The sequence below is a fragment of the Thunnus albacares genome, chromosome 21 (genome assembly GCF_914725855.1).
Source record: "Thunnus albacares chromosome 21, fThuAlb1.1, whole genome shotgun sequence".
Taxonomy (NCBI): Eukaryota; Metazoa; Chordata; class Actinopteri; order Scombriformes; family Scombridae; genus Thunnus; species Thunnus albacares.
This window is the reverse complement of record NC_058126.1, coordinates 20,359,824-20,379,069: the sequence shown is the minus strand read 5'-3', so window position 1 is coordinate 20,379,069 and position 19,246 is coordinate 20,359,824. Positions and strand designations below refer to the sequence as shown.

At 39.8% G+C, this 19,246-nt stretch overlaps 2 protein-coding genes across 3 annotated transcripts in view; one reads left to right on the top strand and one right to left on the bottom strand.

Annotated features, from left to right (window-relative positions):
• Nucleotides 1-279: 279 nt before the first annotated feature.
• On the top strand, nt 280-5,126 carry pigm (phosphatidylinositol glycan anchor biosynthesis, class M). The gene is made up of 8 exons (XM_044339780.1): nt 280-678; nt 2,230-2,403; nt 2,562-2,682; nt 2,763-3,006; nt 3,756-3,859; nt 4,026-4,180; nt 4,369-4,470; nt 4,806-5,126. The coding sequence occupies exons 1-8, from the start codon at nt 508-510 to the stop codon at nt 4,971-4,973; spliced, it is 1,239 nt and encodes a 412-aa protein (XP_044195715.1). The 5' UTR covers nt 280-507; the 3' UTR covers nt 4,974-5,126.
• Nucleotides 5,127-14,846: 9,720 nt separating this feature from the next.
• LOC122972822 overlaps nt 14,847-19,246 on the bottom strand; it is a 68,262-nt gene continuing 63,862 nt past the window's right edge. For both annotated transcript variants that reach the window (XM_044340166.1, XM_044340167.1), the window contains exon 9: nt 14,847-18,207. In XM_044340166.1, coding sequence (XP_044196101.1) covers nt 17,016-18,207 — 1,192 coding nt within the window. In that variant the 3' untranslated portion in view covers nt 14,847-17,015. The remainder of the gene's footprint in view (nt 18,208-19,246) is intronic.

Sequence of the window (19,246 nt, the reverse complement as noted above, 5' to 3'; positions counted from 1 at the left end):
ATAAGACATTAAAATGTGCCTTGTTTGTTTGTTTATATCATGTTCTCAATGAAAAAAGGAAAAAGGAAATGCACTTCCAGGTGAATGCATGGAATGCCTCTGATTGGCTCTGACCCTGATATACTCACGCCGCATGACTAAATCTAACCAATCTAACCGACGAAGGCAACGAATACTAGCCAATCAGACGCAGAGTAAGGCGGGTCTTCTCAGAATTGGGAAGGATGTACTCTCGCGTGATTACATCCATGGGTCAGAGTTAGTTTAAGATTGGGGTTAAAATCTCGCGAGTTTCGTAGCTCCGACTGCTCCAATCTAACACCAATGAATGTACTTCCAGGTAGCTTCCTTGTTGTCATGTTTGAAATCTGGTTAGTCAAGTTTTCAAAAAAGACATGACAGTAACATTGCCAATTCGGCTAACATATCCCAGCTCAGAGACAGCTAATCAGCTGATTTAGCTCTAAGTGCTGCCTGATAATCTGGTTTTCCCTGCTTGGTTGTTTGATGGAGAGGCTAATATCCAAACTCACAGGGAAACATGTCCTTTTCACGGCTTCCTTCGCTATCCGGCTGGCTTTGGTCGCTTATGGAGACTACCAGGACAGGACCATGGTGGTTAAGTACACTGATATTGACTACCATGTGTTCACAGATGCTGCAAGATTCATTACGAAGGTAACAGCAGTCTCATAACTTGTGTAACTGCAGCCAGATGAAGCTTTTAGGTCCCTGAATATGTCTCCCAATGTGAGTCAACAATGGAAATTACCAGTGGTGGAAAATAAAGTACATTTGCTACACTTAAGTGATAATCATTTGCCATTTTCTGCTGCTTTATACTTCTTCTCCAGTGGGGAAATATTTTTATACTTTTTACTCCCCTACATCATTTAACATCTATAGGTTATTTTTCATATAAAGATTTTTGCATACTAAACATACTTTATAAAATATTTTTCACTGTTCTAAATTAAACTACCCATCATTGTATGAAGCAGTGAAATATGGCTCCACTTCGCCCACCTACAACATGAATGTACTGCTTACATGTCAATAAACATCAATAATAATCCAATAATATAATAATATAGCAATGACTGGAGCCAATCTGAGTACTTTTACTTTTGATACTTTAAAGACCCCCTCAAGACATGTTTTAAGATGATTTGAATAATAATTTATGTCTGATATAGTTTTTCCACACACACACAAAAAAAATTATTAAAACTAAATTATTACTATTTAAAAACTACATATCCTCCTCCCTTGTTTTTGGAAAATGCAGAATCTATGAATATGCAAATATTGCTCATTTCAAAAGTTTAATCCCAATTTTTTTCCGACCTCACTGTAAAGTCCATTCTCAGTGTTTGTGCACTGGAAGCTTCAAGTTTCCACATCACATTTGTGTAAGTTGCAACTGTAGTTTTGATGTCACAAATCCTCCTCCTATGTACACGTCTTAAACTCAGATTCAAGGTGAGCACAGAGAAACTTTCCACTTTCAGCAGATGAATGTGAAATCAAACTCTGCACCAACATCATTCTGCACAGTGAAGCTCAAATATTCAGGTGAAGCAATAGTAAGCAAAACACATTTTGAGTGGAGGGGGACTTTTTTTTGTTGCTAATGTTTCTGTACTTTTACAGAAATATGTTTTAAATGCAGGACTTAAGTAATTGATTGTGTTTCTGTTGGGGGTTTTGTACAATGATCTGAATATTTCTGCCACTCCTGGAAAATTTGTTTATTGTACAGGCCGTTTCTGCTGTCAAAATCTGTAACCCTATCTGGATGGGGCTGCAATGTTTGAGTCTATCTTACTACAGTTCATATTGGCTTGTAATTTTTCTTCTTCTTCTTCTTCCACTGTCTTTGGGAAGCATACGATAAGAATATTACCAATTCAGACTAGAGTAATAGTTACCATGCACTTTGTTTCGCCAAATTTTAAAACATGTATGGTATAGCATTTTTGCTAGAGGAGAGTAGAACACAGGATATAGAAAAAAAACAGCTTAACCAAGTAAATCTATATGATTTTATTAATCAGAAATAAATCCCAGAATATCCACGTGCAAAAACCTGATCGACAGAAACCCAAATTTAAAAAGTTGCTCATGAGAGTTGCAGTGTATGGCTTAATTTTTTGCTGGATTTCTTATTTAGTTCATTTTCATTTTGATATTACACTCATCATTTCAATGTGGGAAACCTTTGCACAGGGTGAGTCCCCGTACAACAGATCAACCTACCGCTACACCCCTCTTCTAGCCTGGCTACTCACCCCCAACATCTATCTCAGCATGGTGTTTGGCAAGATCCTCTTCGTTGTATGTGATGTGCTGTCAGGACTGCTCATCTACAGAATCCTTTGCCTGCGAGGTCTGGGCTCTGAGGTTCGTATGCAGACACTTTTCATCAAGAAATCTTTGATGAACATCAGACTTTTCAGCATTACATGTTGGTCAGGGGAGTTTAGAGGCTTAGAGGCTTTTTGGAAGTGCACAGTGCAGATTAAATTGTGTTGTTTTTTTTTTTGTGGATTTATGTTTAGACTGCACGTCGGGTTTCTTCTCTGTGGCTCCTCAACCCGCTGCCCATGGGAGTATCTAGCCGAGGGAACGCTGAGTCCATCCTGGCAGCCCTGGTGCTGGGGACGTTACTCTGTATGGAAGGTAAGAGTGTGAGTGTGTGTGTGTGTCTACAAACTAGTGAATATATGCTACATAATATTTGAATACCTTTTTCCCTATAGGCCGGCGTCTGATGTGGGCAGCTATGCTCTATGGCTTGTCAGTCCATATGAAGATCTACCCCATTACATATGTCCTGCCCATTGTTCTGACCCTGCGCACACCAGAGACCAGAGCAGGGCAAGACAAACAGAAGTGGAGGAAGTTCATTGGGTTTTGTGGAAGTTTCCTCAACCGAGAGCTGTTCCTCTTTGCAAGTGTGGCCGGAGGAGTTTTCTGTGTCCTCACAGCATTCTTCTATTACATGTGAGATGAACAAGGAAACGACATGCAAGCACACAGTAGTTGGTTCCCATTGTCTGAGATTGAGAGTTGATACTGTATTGCAAGTATTAAAGGATAGGTTCTCAAGTTTTCAAGTCTGTGTTAAAACAACAGTCAGGTGCCCATATTAACATTGAAACAGGTTTTTCTTGCTGTAATCATTCCTCCTGTTCAAACCAACCCTTTAGAAGATCCCTTCATAATGCACTTACAATGTAAGTGATGGAGGACAAAATCCACAGTCCTCCTACTGTGCAAAAATGTATTTAAAAGTTTATCTGAACAGGAATGAACAGGAGGAATGATTACAGTGAGCAAAAATTGTTTTTCATGTTAATCTGGACACCTAAATATTGTTTTAAGACAGACCTTTAAGAATTGCAAATAGTGTTTATTAGAGTTAGTATGAGTTGCTAAAAATCAGATGCAATAAATGTTACTTTGAAGATGATTGGCTGTTATTCAGGGAACTTTTAAATCGTCTCATAATGAAACTAAGTACTTCATTAGTATGGATTTTTGAGATGTATTAAAATGATGCTCTCTTTAAGTCTTCTGATGGCAAAAAAACATGGAATGAGGTTCTTGAAATATCTCATTTAAGTATTTGGGATTTCTTTAGGAATGAACATAGTAACCACATCCTCCCTTATCTGAACAAATACACTGACTTTTATTGGACATTTTAATGGAAATGTTCAAATCATGTGACTCCTCTCATGTGTCATCAGGTATGGTTGGGAGTTCCTTCACGAGACCTACTTGTACCATCTAACAAGAAGGGACATCAAACACAACTTCTCTCCTTACTTCTATATGCTCTACCTCACTGCAGGTATTCACCATCCAGCTGTGCTTCCCCACCTTTGTTGCATATACAGCTACAGAGCAAAGAGTAGCAAAACGTGCTAGCTTGATCATTAATGCAGATGGAAGTATATTTGTTATGCTATGCAGCCTTCAAGGTTTTAATTCTTTTATCTTGTCTTTTGTTTGCACAGACAGCAGGTGGAGCCAGTGGCTTGGCCTGGCAGCCTTCTTGCCGCAGCTCATCCTGCTGTTGGTGGCATCATGGGCTTTTCACCGTGACCTGGCCTTCTGCTGTTTCCTGCACACCGCCATCTTTGTTTCTTTCAACAAAGTCTGCACCTCACAGGTATATAAACCATCATCGCATTGTCTTGCAGCTATTATCATCTGAAGTTTAAACTGATGTGAAGAAAAGATCAGGACAATCTCTCCCCTGACTCTTTATCACTCTCCTGTCTGATGAGCTGTAAAAACAGAGTGTGTGACAGTATTATATTATAGACGTAGCTCACACTGCTTGTTATCCTTTTCCAGTACTTCCTGTGGTACCTGTGTTTACTCCCTCTGGTCATCCCTCGCCTGAGTCTGTCACTAAAACAGGGAGTGGGACTGCTGCTCCTTTGGTTTGCTGGACAGGTAACTCAATTTATCACATCTTGAGTTATGATTAATTATGACTTCAGATATACATTTTGCTAACAAAATCTCATAACAAAATACCATTATTTATACTGTCTTGAAAATGGTGCATCATAAGTGGTAGATGCATTCCCATCACTTAGAGTGTTGTTTGGTGTCTGTCAGTGGTCCTTTAATTAAAGTTTCCTATATTCAACATATAACTGTGTACTATACCTAACTATATAACAAAATATTATCTGAAATTGTTTTGCTAAAGTTTTTGTTTTCAGTGAAATAACTAAAATGGATCTTATTATGCAGAAATATTTCTATTTTATCTCCACTATCAGGGTATTTGGTTGGGCCCGGCCTACTACCTGGAGTTTGAAGGCAACAACACCTTCCTGCTGATCTGGTTGGCTGGATTGCTCTTCTTGATCATCAACTGCTTCATCTTGATTCAGGTCATAGCCCATTACAAACCAACACACACTCCAAAGAGGCCGAAGGTTGAGTGATACTCCAGTGATGTGAATGTGGAAGAATTTCTCACTTTGATTAAAGTTTCAGTATTAAAATTTAAAAGTTGTTCCATATTTCAAACCACTAATTTAACTGAGAAGGACGGACTCTGGATGATTGTAGAAAAATAAAGTTTGTATTTTGTTAAATCTCAGTCTTCCTGGCGCTTTACTGGTAATTACTTTCTCATGTAACCTAAATAATTTTAGCACAAAGCAGAGTCATTTTCTGACTTACAAAGCCACTGTTGTATTTTCAGTCAGTTTGAATTAAACCCATTGATTAAATGCTTGCCAAAGCAGATTTTTTCCATTTGCCCATTTGCCGCGAAGGGCAAAATATCTGCTGTAGATCAGAGATCACACAAAGTTCTCCCACATTTTTAACAACCACAGGAACTATGGGCAAAATATTTTATACAGTCTTGAGTTGGCATTGTGACCTCATCAGGATGGGAAACTTTTTCACTCCAGAGGGATAAACAGTCAGATCGTGACCACTTATGTACCTATTGGGAGTTACTGGCTCCACACACCCTCTTCCCCTTCTTACTGCCCTGGCGGTTGCTTATAGTTTGGTATCTCACTTTCATGCTGATGCTCACATCCAACATTTAAACATCTAAACTAAATCATATATTGTTTGTGACCAGTATGAATGTAGGCTGGTCTGCACATTAATCTAAGGAATAGGGAAAGTTAGCTTGGTTTGGGAAGAAATGCTGTGTTCATTGCACTGGCAGATCAAATGCATGTGTTGATGAATCACTGTGAAGAAATGCCAGTTGACTTCAACACTCGCTGATCCAAAGAGATTCTCTATAATGTGACTCAAGGCACTGATACCCTGGAGCAAAATATGGCATTTATAACTCAAAATGAAAGAAAATTCAGCATGTTTTTAGAATGGTTTAATTGAACACATTTATTTAAGAGGTATGATCCAACAGAAAAACAGTAATGTCAAATGTCTGTCATGGAGACATTTAAATAAGATTAATAGCTTGTGGATTTTTTTCCCCTGTTGTTGCTCATCACAGTCTGTGTCAACAAATGTCTCATCTGTGTTCTGCACGCAAATACTTCTGATGAGTAAGGGGGCAATCTGGCTTTTGGGTATATTTAACTGACACATTTTTACAGCTTGAGTTTGGTTGAAGTTATTGGTCCATTAGTCGACACAATGTAATGAAAACTAAAAACATTCCCTCGCTGTGTAAGTGGAAAACTACTCTATTAAGTATAACATATTTGGTTGCAGTGTGACACTAGTAAACACTGTGTGCTGAGCCCCCTCCTATTCTCTCTCATCACGTACAACTGCAAACCCATCTATGATTCCAACATCATAATCATAATCATCATAATCATCAAATTTGCGGACAACACTATCGTGATAGGTAGGATCACCAACAACAACAAGTCAGCCTACAGAGAAGAGGTCGAGAACCAACAGAGCTGGAGCTGGGACAACAACTTTGTTCTCAACCCAAAGAAAACAAAAGAACTGATATTGGTCTTCAGGAGACTGAAACGTAACAGCCACAATCCCATCAGCATCAATGGTGGGAAGGTGGAGGTAGTTCAGATCTTCAAATACCTTGGAGTCCACATCAGCCAGGATCTGTCATGGTCCATCAACATGACAGTGACAGCCAAGAAAGGTCTTCACAGGCTTCACTTCCTGAGGTGCCTGAAGAAAGCACAACTTCCACAACAGCTGCTGGTCAACTTCTAAAGGTGCACCATAGAGTCCATCATTACATACTACATTACAGCATGGTACTCTGGCTGCACTTCCGAGAACAGGAAGGCCCTCCAGCGCATCATCAAAATGGCTCAGAGGATTATCAGCTCACAGCTCCCAACACTGGAAGAGATCTACAGAACCCGCTGCAGCCGCAAAGCCATGAACATCTGCAGAGACCCGACCCACCCCAGCCACAGCATCTTCACCCTTCTGCTGTCTAGCAAGCACTACAGAGCCCTGTATGTTCGCACAACCAGGCTCAAGAACAGTTTTTATCCCAGTGCTGTAACACTGCTGAACACACAGCACCCACTCCCCCCCAGTGTAACTGAACTGGACCTCAGCGCCATTACACACATTTAAACACTTACACATGTTGATCATGTGCAACTGTTCGTACTGGCACTGTCTGTATTATATCTCAACCACTGTGACTGTTTATTAGTCATCTTACCTCTCCTCAAGTGCAATAATGGAATTATTTATTGACCTGTGACTGGTCCTTTATTTATTTCACCCCCCCCCCTCTTTGACTATAATCTGTTCTGTGCAATATGTCTTCAAGTGCAATAATCTAGTCTATGTAATATTTCTCCAAACTGCCGCACTACTAGCTCCACTTGTCCCCAGTACCAGATATTTGACTTTTTTCTGTGTATATACAGTATTTTGTTCTTATCTATTTTATATTTTTTGTATCTTATCCTGTATAGTGTCTATATTTTTTAGTTTTTTATTCTTAATTAGGCATCTATAGGCTTGCTCCAAACGTCATTTCATTGTGCTTGTACAGTGACAATCAAGTATCTTATCTTGACTGAAACTAGATTGTTATCAGCTGTGTGATTACAGACCAGGACATGATATATCATCCAGATTAAATAATAATTCAATTTCTCTTTTTAACACTTTGAGCTCAGGTGGGCACATAAAGCACACAGTGATTCAACATGTAGCCAGTTCTTATGAAACACTCAGGGTTTTTCCTCTTCTTCTTTCCCAAGAGAAACCCTCTGGCAGACGAGTTAAAAACCGTAGTTCTGTAGCAGTAACCTCCATTTTTCTATGTAAATTATAGCTTGAATGTTCATGCTGTGGGATGTGATGCATATAAGACTTGACTCTTCCTCAGCTGCAGTGTGCAGTTGTGACCAGTAGGTAGAGGCATTCACCAGCAGACGAAGCAGATTTAACATCTGTCCTCTTGTAACCCTCACAGATTAATCAGTCAACTGGAGCATGAACACAACCAAAAACAGTTCTGGCAATGGCTCCCTAATCTCACTGTACTTGCCCCCTAATCTCACATGGAAATTATTAGAGCATTCACTTTAGTCCTGTAGGTTCTGGGCATGTTTGCTGGCCCTGCCCCATGGGATTGATTGTGGGAGTGCATCATAATAATAACTTGCAGGTATGTGAGTGTGGATGCTTGTGCTTGTGCAAGAAAATTTGAGATACACAGTTGTTAAGGTTAAAGTAATGGCAAGACATTTTTGCACTATCTGTGTCAGCACAAGAGCTTGCCTTCTTGTGTGTTGTGTACGTGTGTGAGTGTGTATGCCTGTGTGTATGAGTCACGGTCAGCTGCAGCTTGCATATCTAGTTTATGAATCACCAGGTTGCACTCAGTAACCTTTCAACTGGCCAGTTGGCTAGTTGCCCCAGGGCACATACATAAACCATTTCATTTCAACACTGCATCCGACCAAATACCATCACATTCAGCAGTTTATTTTTAATGTCTTAGGACTGAAAAATGGCTATACATGTATTCTCCTTTCATCAGAGTTTTTAGAGCCATATTCCCAACCAGGGATACATGTACTGCAGGAGTTATTTCTGCAGTTTTTGGGGAAGGGTACTTGGAATTGGATTGTGGAGTAGTTCGGCTAATTTGACAAAATAGAAATTATGATTTAATTTAAAAAAGTATATATTGAGTCAACTGTAACACCCGAACACTTCATCATGTTGTGATTGAAAGTGTGTGAAAAGTAATTAACAAGCTGAGAAGTATGAACAGTTGAGTTAAATTAACGGATAAATTGTTAAAATAGTTAGAAAAAGCAAGGAATAAATGGTTTGAATAATGTTAGTTAGCTAAAATAGATAAATGGTTCAAACTGTTTAAAACTAATGCATAAATTGTTGAAATTGTTAGCTAATAATAATGGTTGAAATAATTAGCTAAAACTAACGGATGAATGGTTGAAATAGTAAAAAGTAATGGGTAAATAGTCCAAACAGCTAGCTAAAAGTTTTGAGAAAATGGTGAAAAAGCTAAAGATGAGTGGCAAATAGCTAAATGGATAGCTGTCCAGTTTCCACCACTCCTAGTTGCTAGAGCAACTGCAAACTTGACCAAACTAACAGAAAAATTGATAGTTCACTTGAAACATTTGTTGTTTCAATATCCACTTTCATATACACTCACTGGCCACTTTATTAGGCACACCTGTTCAGCTGCAAATATCTAACCAGCCAGTCACCTGGCAGCAACTCAGTGCATTAAGGAATGTAGACATGGTCAAGACGATCTGCTGAAGTTCAAACCAAGCATCAGAATGGGAAGAAAGGTGACTTAAGTAACTTTGAACATGTCATGGTTGTTTGTGCAGACAGGCTGGTTTGAGTAGTTCAGAAACTGCTGATCTACTGGGATTTTTACGCACAACCATCACCAGGGTTCACAGAGAATGGTCCAAAAAAGAGAAAATGTCCAGTGAGCGGCAGTTCTCTGGGCGAAAATGCCTTTTTGATGGCAGAGGTCCGAGGAGAATGGCTAGACTGGTTCAAGCTGATAGAAAGGCAACAGTAACTCAAATAACCACTAGTTACAACTTAGGTATGCAGAAAAGCATCTCTGAACACACAACACTTTGAACCTTGAAGCAAATGGGCTACAGCAGCAGAGGACCACACTGGGTGCCACTTCTGTCAGCTAGGAACAGGTAACTGAGGCTACAATTTGTATGGGCTCACCAAAATTGGACAATAGAAGATTGGAAAAACATTGCCTAGTCTGATGAGTTTCAACTTCTGCTGTGACATACAGATGGTAGGGCCAGAATCTGGCGTAAACAACATGAAAGCATGGATCCATCCTGCCTTATATCAATGGGTCAGGCTGGAGGTGGTTCTGTAATGGTATTTTCTTGGCACACTTTGAGCCACTTCGGACCAATTGAGCATCGTTTAAACACCACAACCTACCTGACTATTGTTGCTGACCATGTCCATCCCTTAATGACCACAGTGTACCCATCTTCTAATGGCTACTTCCAGCAGGATAACATGCCATGTCACAAAGCTCAAATCATCTCAAATTGGTTTCTTGAACATGACAATGAGTTCACTGTACTCAAATGGCCTCAACAGTAACCAGATCTCAAACCAATAGAGCACCTTTGGGACGTGGTAGAACGAGAGATTCGCATCATAGATGTGCAGCCAACAAATCTGCAGCAACTGTGTGATGCCATCATGTCATGTCATGGACCAATATCTCTGAGGAATGATTCTAGCACCTTGTTGAATCTATGCCACGACGAATTAAGGCAGTTTGATGCAAAAGGGGACCAATCCGCTACTAGCAAGGTGTACCTAATAAAGTGGCCGATGAGTGTAATTACCATTAAATAATATACAGTTTAAAATCAAGCCAATTTAACACATTTGGAACATGACAGGTGGTGCCGTTGGAGGGTTACTGTAGTCCATCTCACAGAGCTATGGGGGTTCATCAGATCAGAAAGGTTGGAAACTACTGGTTTAGAGGCACTGACTCAACTGACGAAGGTGAGCAATAAGGCAAGGAGTTCTGTTCAGTGTTCATTAGCTAATTGTAGTCAGGAAGCAAGAAGTGGCAAGGTTGAAGGCTGGGCGGTTGATTGCGTGACTGTCTTCCATATGCTTAGTAGGGTGTGTGTTTATGTGCATGATAATGTGCACGCATATGTACATGCGTGTCTGTGACATACCCTCAAGGATTCGCCTCATTGTCATTGGGGGATATGGGAAAGGAGATGCGGACATTGTTGTGTCTATGTATGCGTTGGTGCATCTGCCTATGTGCATGTGTATTAGCGTGTGTGTGAGAAAGACACAGAGAGTGGGTGTGACCAATTAGGGCAAATGGTGTGCGGAGCAGCAAAGAGTGGGGTATGAACGGTCACGCAACCTTGCATGGTATAGGATTATAGGTCTTGGTCTGCACACACACACACACACACACTCTCGCCCTCACAGATACAGCTGTCAACAAGCATCAAACACTTTGCTTACACTACACTTGCCCTAAGCGATCACCCCTCTCTCTTGATTGGATGTGCTCTTTTCATTGTTTTCACCCCTTTCCTGAGCTAACTTCTCTTTTCTCACCTCTAGTTTTTGTCTCACTCCACCTCTCTCTGTCTTTGCCATTCTCACCCTTAACCCTCCCTGTACAGGACAAGTGTCATACAGATGGTGTGATGGAAGGTCGCGTGCATGCTGACGAATATTAAACATTTAAACAGCCTCTTCCATCCCCCTCCTCTCGTTGTCACATCATCAGTCATGAAACTACAGTGATACAAAAGCAAAGTAGTCCTTTGGCGAAGAGAGAGATACTACACACTGTTTCGCGTGAGTTAGTTGTTACTCACTTACGAAGAGAACTGTGCGTGTGTACAGTATGTAAGTGAGACATGGTTGCATATGTAATTCATGTAATTCATTCATAGAGGTTGATCCCTGTAGTGCCGCAAAAAACGCTCACTTCTCCTTTGCATTGTTCTGACTCATACACTTAGTGGTGTGTGTTGTTAAGTCAAGTTAGCAAAAGAAAAAGTATTCATGTATGTCTTTCTGTGAAAAAAGTTACAAATAAATAAAGATTCCTTCACAGAAATCCCACGTTCCTGTAAAGAGTGTTTTCATCCAGAGCTACAGTATGAAACTGTAATACAGTCAGCTTTCATGGATTATTATCAATCAGAATGAGTTATGAATATCATCTAGCTTTTACTGTTCCTCCTGTACTGTATTTTCCTACTCCTTACCAACTGCCAAGTAATGAACCTCATTAATTTTATGGCAGTTAACCCCACCATGGCGCAACCAGCCTTGCAGTATTGTATGCAAACTCTGCATACGAGAGGAAATCCTTGGAAACTGCTTGTTAAGGTGCAAAAAACTGAATGCAGTGTTTCCTCTCAGGACTTTAACTGGAGGAGGAAGTAGGATCTCAATTTGACAGTACTTGTTTTAAGCCAAGAGGAAGAGACAGATCCATCTGTACAACTGTCAAAGTCTGTATGCGTCTACAAAACTTCAATCCTGACACGCAAATGGCTATTGAACCTATCACACAGAGAAGCAGCTAAATACTCTTCGCCAAAGGAATAAACATGGTCAATAGGAAGTGTAGTTTCAAATAGAGAAATACCAGCTTTGAGGACATCAATCATTTAACCATCGTCAGTTTTGTTTACAGGACTTATCAAAGTTAATTTGACAATGATATATTGATACATAGTTCCACATATTGAGTGTGGTCCTTAAGGCAGGATACAGTAAGTGAACCTAATAAATACACTGTTTTTGGAGAGTAAAATTACAACACTTCATTGGATTAACATCTACTAGAAACTGTTTAGCTACAGAAGTTATTTTTCAAATTTCAGTCTATAATTTAATTTTTTTGGAAGTTTTAAGCATTGTATTTCTGCTGCTTCATATATTAAATAATATAATAATAAAATTAATCAAACACACCAATCCTTTCAAAAAAAGTTCAGAGAGGGATTAGATCATTAGATGAGTCAGAACAATGCAAAGGAGAAGTGAGCGTGAGGCATTAGGATGGCTGTGGAATCAGTAGGATGGGCTTGTTCCTTCAAACTGGAGAATATAAGTGAGAAATCAACCACTATAGAGGTAATGGTCATCTAGGATCAGGAGGTGATGTTTTCACAGTACAGTTGTAGAAAATCTGAATTCTTAAGGCTGCTTATCCTCATATAAAAAATATGTTTGATGTTTGACATTTACTAGGTCACCAAAGGTTTTTCTTATCTCAAGAACATTTTAGCAGCAGAAAACTGGTGAAGCGAGTTGTGCTGAAGTACTTAAGCAAGACCTCGAATCACTACTGGCTACAGAGGTACTGAGCTCTGATGTCCCGGTAGATGTCAGAGGTCCAGCTCAACTGTACATGGCTGTAAACAATAGATGAGGGAGACAAACTTGACTGCACATTTGCAATGATGAATAACATCATCACTTCCTATTGCGCCAATAACATGCGCATATATCAGTGTCTTTCTCTGGCTCTACGTATACCTACCAGTTTCCCACACAACTGCCTTCAGTCCCAGGGTGTCATATGACCTGTGTAAATAGCTGTTCTGTGCTGTAAATTCAAATATGTCTCTAATAAAATAATTATAGTTTGCATGTCTGTGTAACTGTTAGTTGCCCACTGTTTGAAAAACTGCATTTGTTCTATTCTTATTTCTATATCATGGGCTCTATCATCTGCAACCTCGTGACATGGAAGTTTCTATTGATCTAATTTACATATAATAGAATTAGATGGCTTGCTGATGGAAACCTAAACTTTAAAAATTGAGAACATTTGTATTTCATGTTGAAGTTGTATGAGCTGACCCAACCACAATGAAGATCTGCATACAGCACAGCCCACACCAAAAACAGTGACAGTGGTTTAATGCAATATATGAGTCTGCATAGACCTTTTTATGGTGTAGAAAATTATCTTTTTAGATCCTAAGTTTGGCCTCAGATCCACTATAATCCACGGTATGGATGGGGTGATTATTAAATGCTCAATCAAATGCAAATGATACATAAAGCTAAAACTAGTCTATTCTTAATGCTACTGCTTCAGCTTATGTATTATTCATCATGACGAATGATGTTTTGTACAATCAGACACAAAACAGAGCTGTCATCTAGGATCTGCTCTTAACAAAGACCCCTCTGGAGCTCTCTTAAATTTAAGTCAAAAGACGTTTGACAAGTAGGTTTTATTCTTAAGTTTGTGAGTAGGAGTAAAAATGATGGATTTTTACTTTGATCTCTCGCTTGACTCCAAAATTGTACTTTTAGCAGAATGGGTCCTCATTCTTATTGTCACAATGCAACTTTTATATAACAGATTTTTGGATAAGGTTTGAAAAATGCTATGTACTGTACATCCAAACTGTCATTTTAAAATTGCCCCACTGCAGAGTGAGGAACACTAGATAAAGAAGACCCATCATATTACCAGTGAATGTTCAAGGATTATTAAAAACCTGATGTGCTAAGTGAAAACAATTAACTACCAAGCAGGACAGAAATCCAGCTCTACAGGGGATCCCGAGGAACAGGACTCAACCACAACTTTTAGGTTACACCTCTTTCTCCTCCTGTCCCCTGCCTCTTTTCTCAACCCTCTACCTCTCTGCGGACGCCAACATTCCCCTGGCTCTAGCTCTTGTCCCAGACAGTGGTGAGAGACGGTGTTAAGTTTCATAGATCGTGTGAAGGAGCTGTCATGCCAGCTTTACAGCACATTAATCATACAGGCAATGTGGCTAGAGATACTCTGTATCCTGTTCTGCTGAGTATTTATTATTAATAGAGACACAAATCTGAAGGATGAGACTGCATTTGGTATACGTAAAAAATTCAGAAGCTACTAAAGAGACAAGAGCGTAAATGAACAACTGAATTTATCCACTTTTCATTCTGGAAACCATTGAGTTAGTAGAATGACCATTGTACATTATTTCAGTGACTTGGTGTATCTAATATACTTAAATGCTATGACAAAGTCCTTTGAACATTATACTAAGCTTATTTTGGAGGAACACAACATCTGCTTTGGTCAGGTTGCTTTCACTCATTTATTGCACATTTTAAATGATTAATAGAAATTGCAGCTGTGTGATGTTCATATTCTAAGTAACTAATCACCTGTCTGTAATCTGGCTACTACAGGCATGGTTCATTTTGTGATAGATGTTGATATGCTACTAATTCACCAAGCTGGCAGTAATTTGCTGCCTTGTTTCTTATCTGTCTAATGGCAAAAGACACAACACAACGCCCAGATTTTCCATATAAAGAAAAGTCTTTTAATAGTTAAGTCCCATTTGCAAAAAACACGTAGAAACATTGGAAGACACCGCATATGTACATGTGTTTGCTACCTTGCAGCTACCTCCTCCATGAGACAAGTATGACAGTCTTTTTTAACAATTATCAAAAAGATAGCAAGGAAAAAAGCCATATTGATTTACCTTAGTGAAAGAGAAAAGCCTTCAAAACTGTAGTTTTTAAATTATACACTTTTGCCTCTTACAATAAATACGAATTATCAAACATTTATTGAAATGAACACACACAAAGAGAAAAAGAAAAATTCAAAACAGTGACACCATGTACAGTTGTGCGTGTTGACTCAAATAACCTGTCTGGGTAGGCTGAACTTCAACTGAACTACTCCCAGTAGTGCAATTTAGAAACTACTGTACTACAGTAGCTTCACAGAACTGAGACTCTGACATTGAATCAATTTGGTGCTTTTAATTCATTTGTGCAAAATTACTGATTGTGAAGATGATGTCCGATGTTTTCTGGCTGAAAAGACAACATGAAAAGTGTATATTCATTTCAAAGGAAATGTGTCATTTCTGCAGTGAGATAGGCTGCATGGAGTTGAAATGCGGCTCTCGCCATAAACACTGTACAAACTGTACAACATTAGCTTTGACATAAAATGACATGATAATATAAATTAATATTGTTTGTACTTTCAACAGGAGTTTCATGACTTAAGATGATTAAATTATTGTGCGTATTGAAAGAAAAATCTAAATCGAACCCCATTAACAATACAATGCTGCATTTTCCTTCAATTCAAACTAACACTTCTGTCTCTTCCAAACAAACTTGAACTGATCATCTACTCATTTAACCCTGTGCAGAACGGTTCTCTAGGCCCTGCAATTTAAAGGACAGTTCTAGTGTGATTTGATTGGAGTTGTTTACATTTTTCATGTCAACTTAATGCAGTTAAATGTTGATTCTGACTTATTTTTAAATTGCTATTATCATCCTTATGCTTAATTAGGCTGTTTCTTGACCATACACTTGAATAAACAAATACTACGTAACAGCTTTGGCTATACCAATAGTTTTACATGTTTTGGTCCATTAACTACAAATTGCATATACTAACATTACTAACATTAAGTTTTTCAGAGGGTTATGTGGTAGGAATCATTTCCAAAATGGTTCTTCGTGGTGTGCTCAAGGATGATTTCACCCAAACATTGACTACTGAAAAGCATTACATTGATAAGCTGTGCTGTTGGAAAATCCATTTCAGAGCATAAACACAAAGCAAACATGGATGTTGTGAAAATGATCATTTGAATTTGGTTGTGTTATGCATTAAAAAATGTTTTTCAGCAGCTGCTCAATGTTATAAATCAGAGTGTCCTTGAATGCACAAATGAGTATTTTCCAATCAGACCCTGGTTGTAAACTTATCTTCCAATAGTTATTAACATTTTTACAGCAGTTTCAAGTCTCTGCAAGTTGATTTAACATGATGTTAAAATGCATTAATGGAACCAGTAGTTTCCATTCACACATTGCTGGAGGCGGTGATGAAAAAGGTAGTTAAAAGCGCTAAAACATGCAAAACAAGTAAGGTCCTTTAAATCTTCAATGCAGATTATTCTTTAAATTGTTATCACTGACTCTGTTTTTATAATCAGCCGTCTCACTTGAATGAACCCAGGTGGTAGGTGTAAGTCATCTGCTATGGACAAAGTTCAAGAAAAAGTCTCTCTTTTTTTTTTTTTTTTACAGCAAAATCTTTGTTCCTCCCACAAAAGCCAGGTGTGCACAACACATACATCAAAACAAAACTGTGTTCCTAGACATTATTTGTCTCATTGTCACTAAATCCAAAAGTGCTTGGAACCAACTACAAAATTTATTCCTTAAAAACAAAATCATCAAAGTATTATTTTTGATTGTCACAACACTAATACTAGAACCTGAGCCTCGTTTGTGACCTCTTCGTCAAATTGAAGAAGTACTTTAAATGTTGACATCCTGGGAATCCTCGTTATGAAGACTGTCCTATTGTAATGCTGGTGCATGTTTATGAAAATGATAATAATACAAAGCACTATAATGCACACCGATTGTTGTGTGTTTGTGTGTGTGTGTGTGTATGGGGGGGTAGTTTATCTGCGGCACAGGTAATGCCCCAATCACTCTTACGGCATATAAATGTAAGGACTGGATTTGTGGTGCCCAGTGCTCATCACACACGGCATAACGTTCCTTGGACCAACCATCATTGACTGGCTCATGTCGTGACCACTCTCAGACCACGGTGGGGAGTCCATGGGCTCCCGCTTGATCGAATGGATCAGGCCATGACCTTTGAACTCATAGGTGCCATGCTTGTTGTAGTCCTGGTGCATATAGGCCTTGTGAGGCTCCTGTGGATAGACGTGCGAGTCCATGAGGTTGACAGATTGGTTGCTGCATAGAGAGTCTGAGTGAGAGAGTCTCTGAGGACTAAACTGGCTGTTGTTGGGGTTACTGCCCAAGTCTTTGTCACACTTTAACAGACGTCCGCCGTTGTGTCCGCCGTTGTGTCCGCCGTTGTGTCCGCCGTTGTGTCCGCCGTTGTGTCCGCTGTTGACTGCATAGTTCTGATAGTTGCCGTTGTTGTATGGTGGGCTGATGCCTGCTTTCCCCCGCTGACAGGGCGAGTACTGCGGATCATAATATTCGGGCTCTGATTTGAGTTGGAGGCCAGAGTTCTGGTCATATACCCCGTTACCATAGCGACGGTCCATGGCCTCTGGGTCACGGCAACCCCAGGGTCGCCCATAGGCATCACAGCCATTCTCTGAGTCCGAGTCGTGCTCCACCTTGATGGATGGCATCTCGGGCATCAGGTGGCCGTCGTAGCACTCGCCGTAGCCGTTCTCGCTCTTCACCAGGTCCACACAGTAGGCATCTGGGTCCGAGGGAATCTGGAGGCTTCCGTAGAGCTTAGAGACAAACACCTCACCATTTCTGCCGCTGTGGCAGCTGGGGGAAAGGCGGTATGGTTTCCCATATTGCCCGGCCTTGTTCAGACGGTTAGACGGGATGTAGCCGACACCCTGGCCACCTCTGAGGGGCCCTGAGCTCGGTCGCATAGGCCAGCCACTTCCCAGGCCTGGGCTGAGACCTTTATGGGGATCCATGGAGGACTTGCAGTAGTTGAGAGGCTCCTCCTGGCTGTAGTAACCATCAGGGCGGTACTTGAGGTTGTCTTTGGAGAGTGGGGTCCAGGGAGTGTGGTGACCTCGTTGGTTACTGCCAGGGATGGGGCACGAGAGGAGGAGAGGGTCTGCAACGTCACCCATTCCTCCACTCAAGGAGTGCCTGCGGAGGTGTTCTCCTCGCTCACTATGAGAGAGAGGGAGGGCATGAAAAGTGGGGTGGGGTGGGGAGGAGAATGGGATCATAGAAAAAGAAGAATGAGATCATTAGTCACGAAACAAGACAACACTCAAAGAAAGAAGAGGTGGTCTCCTAAAATATCACTGGTCCACCCAGATATCCATGGAATATCCACAAACTGAATGTTTTTTCTACTGATTGATGAATGACTCAAAGCACAAATATCTAGGTTTGGTTCACTTTAGTTCATGAGAGAATCATTCCAGAAGTGACTCATCTTTTCCAGGATTTGTCTTATTCGAAAATTGAGAACAGAGTCAACATCCAGAACGCAAAGATCAATTACGGCCAAGTTTATAGACTAATGCAGTACAATGCAGTAGATCTTCATTTATTCTAAAAACACTGTAGCACAGTAGCTAAAGGCAAATGTATTTCAGCCTTTGGTTATTTTTAGTGACTAACACTTCAATTCACGATGTCCTCATTTGGGATGATTCATTAACCATTGAACATTTTGCACTGTGACCAATCAATGGAAAGTGCTAACACATTGAATTATGTTGATTAAGGTGGAAGCCATTAATAAGGAAAGGGCTGAAGATTATGTAGACTGTACTTTACAAACTTACAAAATATTGTGAACAATAAAAGGAATCAATTTTCACTAACTGGGTTAAATATAATCAATTGGCCTTCTGTACACCAAAAAATGTGGGATATCCCAAGTGTTTAATTAACTTTGTTAGTAATGAGAAAGCCGTCCGTGGCATCTGCATTTTAGAAAAAACTGCTGTCTGAAGAACATTTTGAAAACTGCACAACCATATTTTTCTGCAATATGACTGAACCTTTTGCTGAGGTAATCTAGTTTAGCCTGTTATTTATTCACAAATGCATTTTAACTCTAATGGCATAATGCCCTTATGAAAAAAAAGGCCATTTTAAGCAAGTCATTTTAAACTTGGTTATAGTGGCAAGTTTGATTTCAAAACATGTTTTTCACCATAACAACAGCCATCTTTCTCCACTTTGCTTCTCTCTG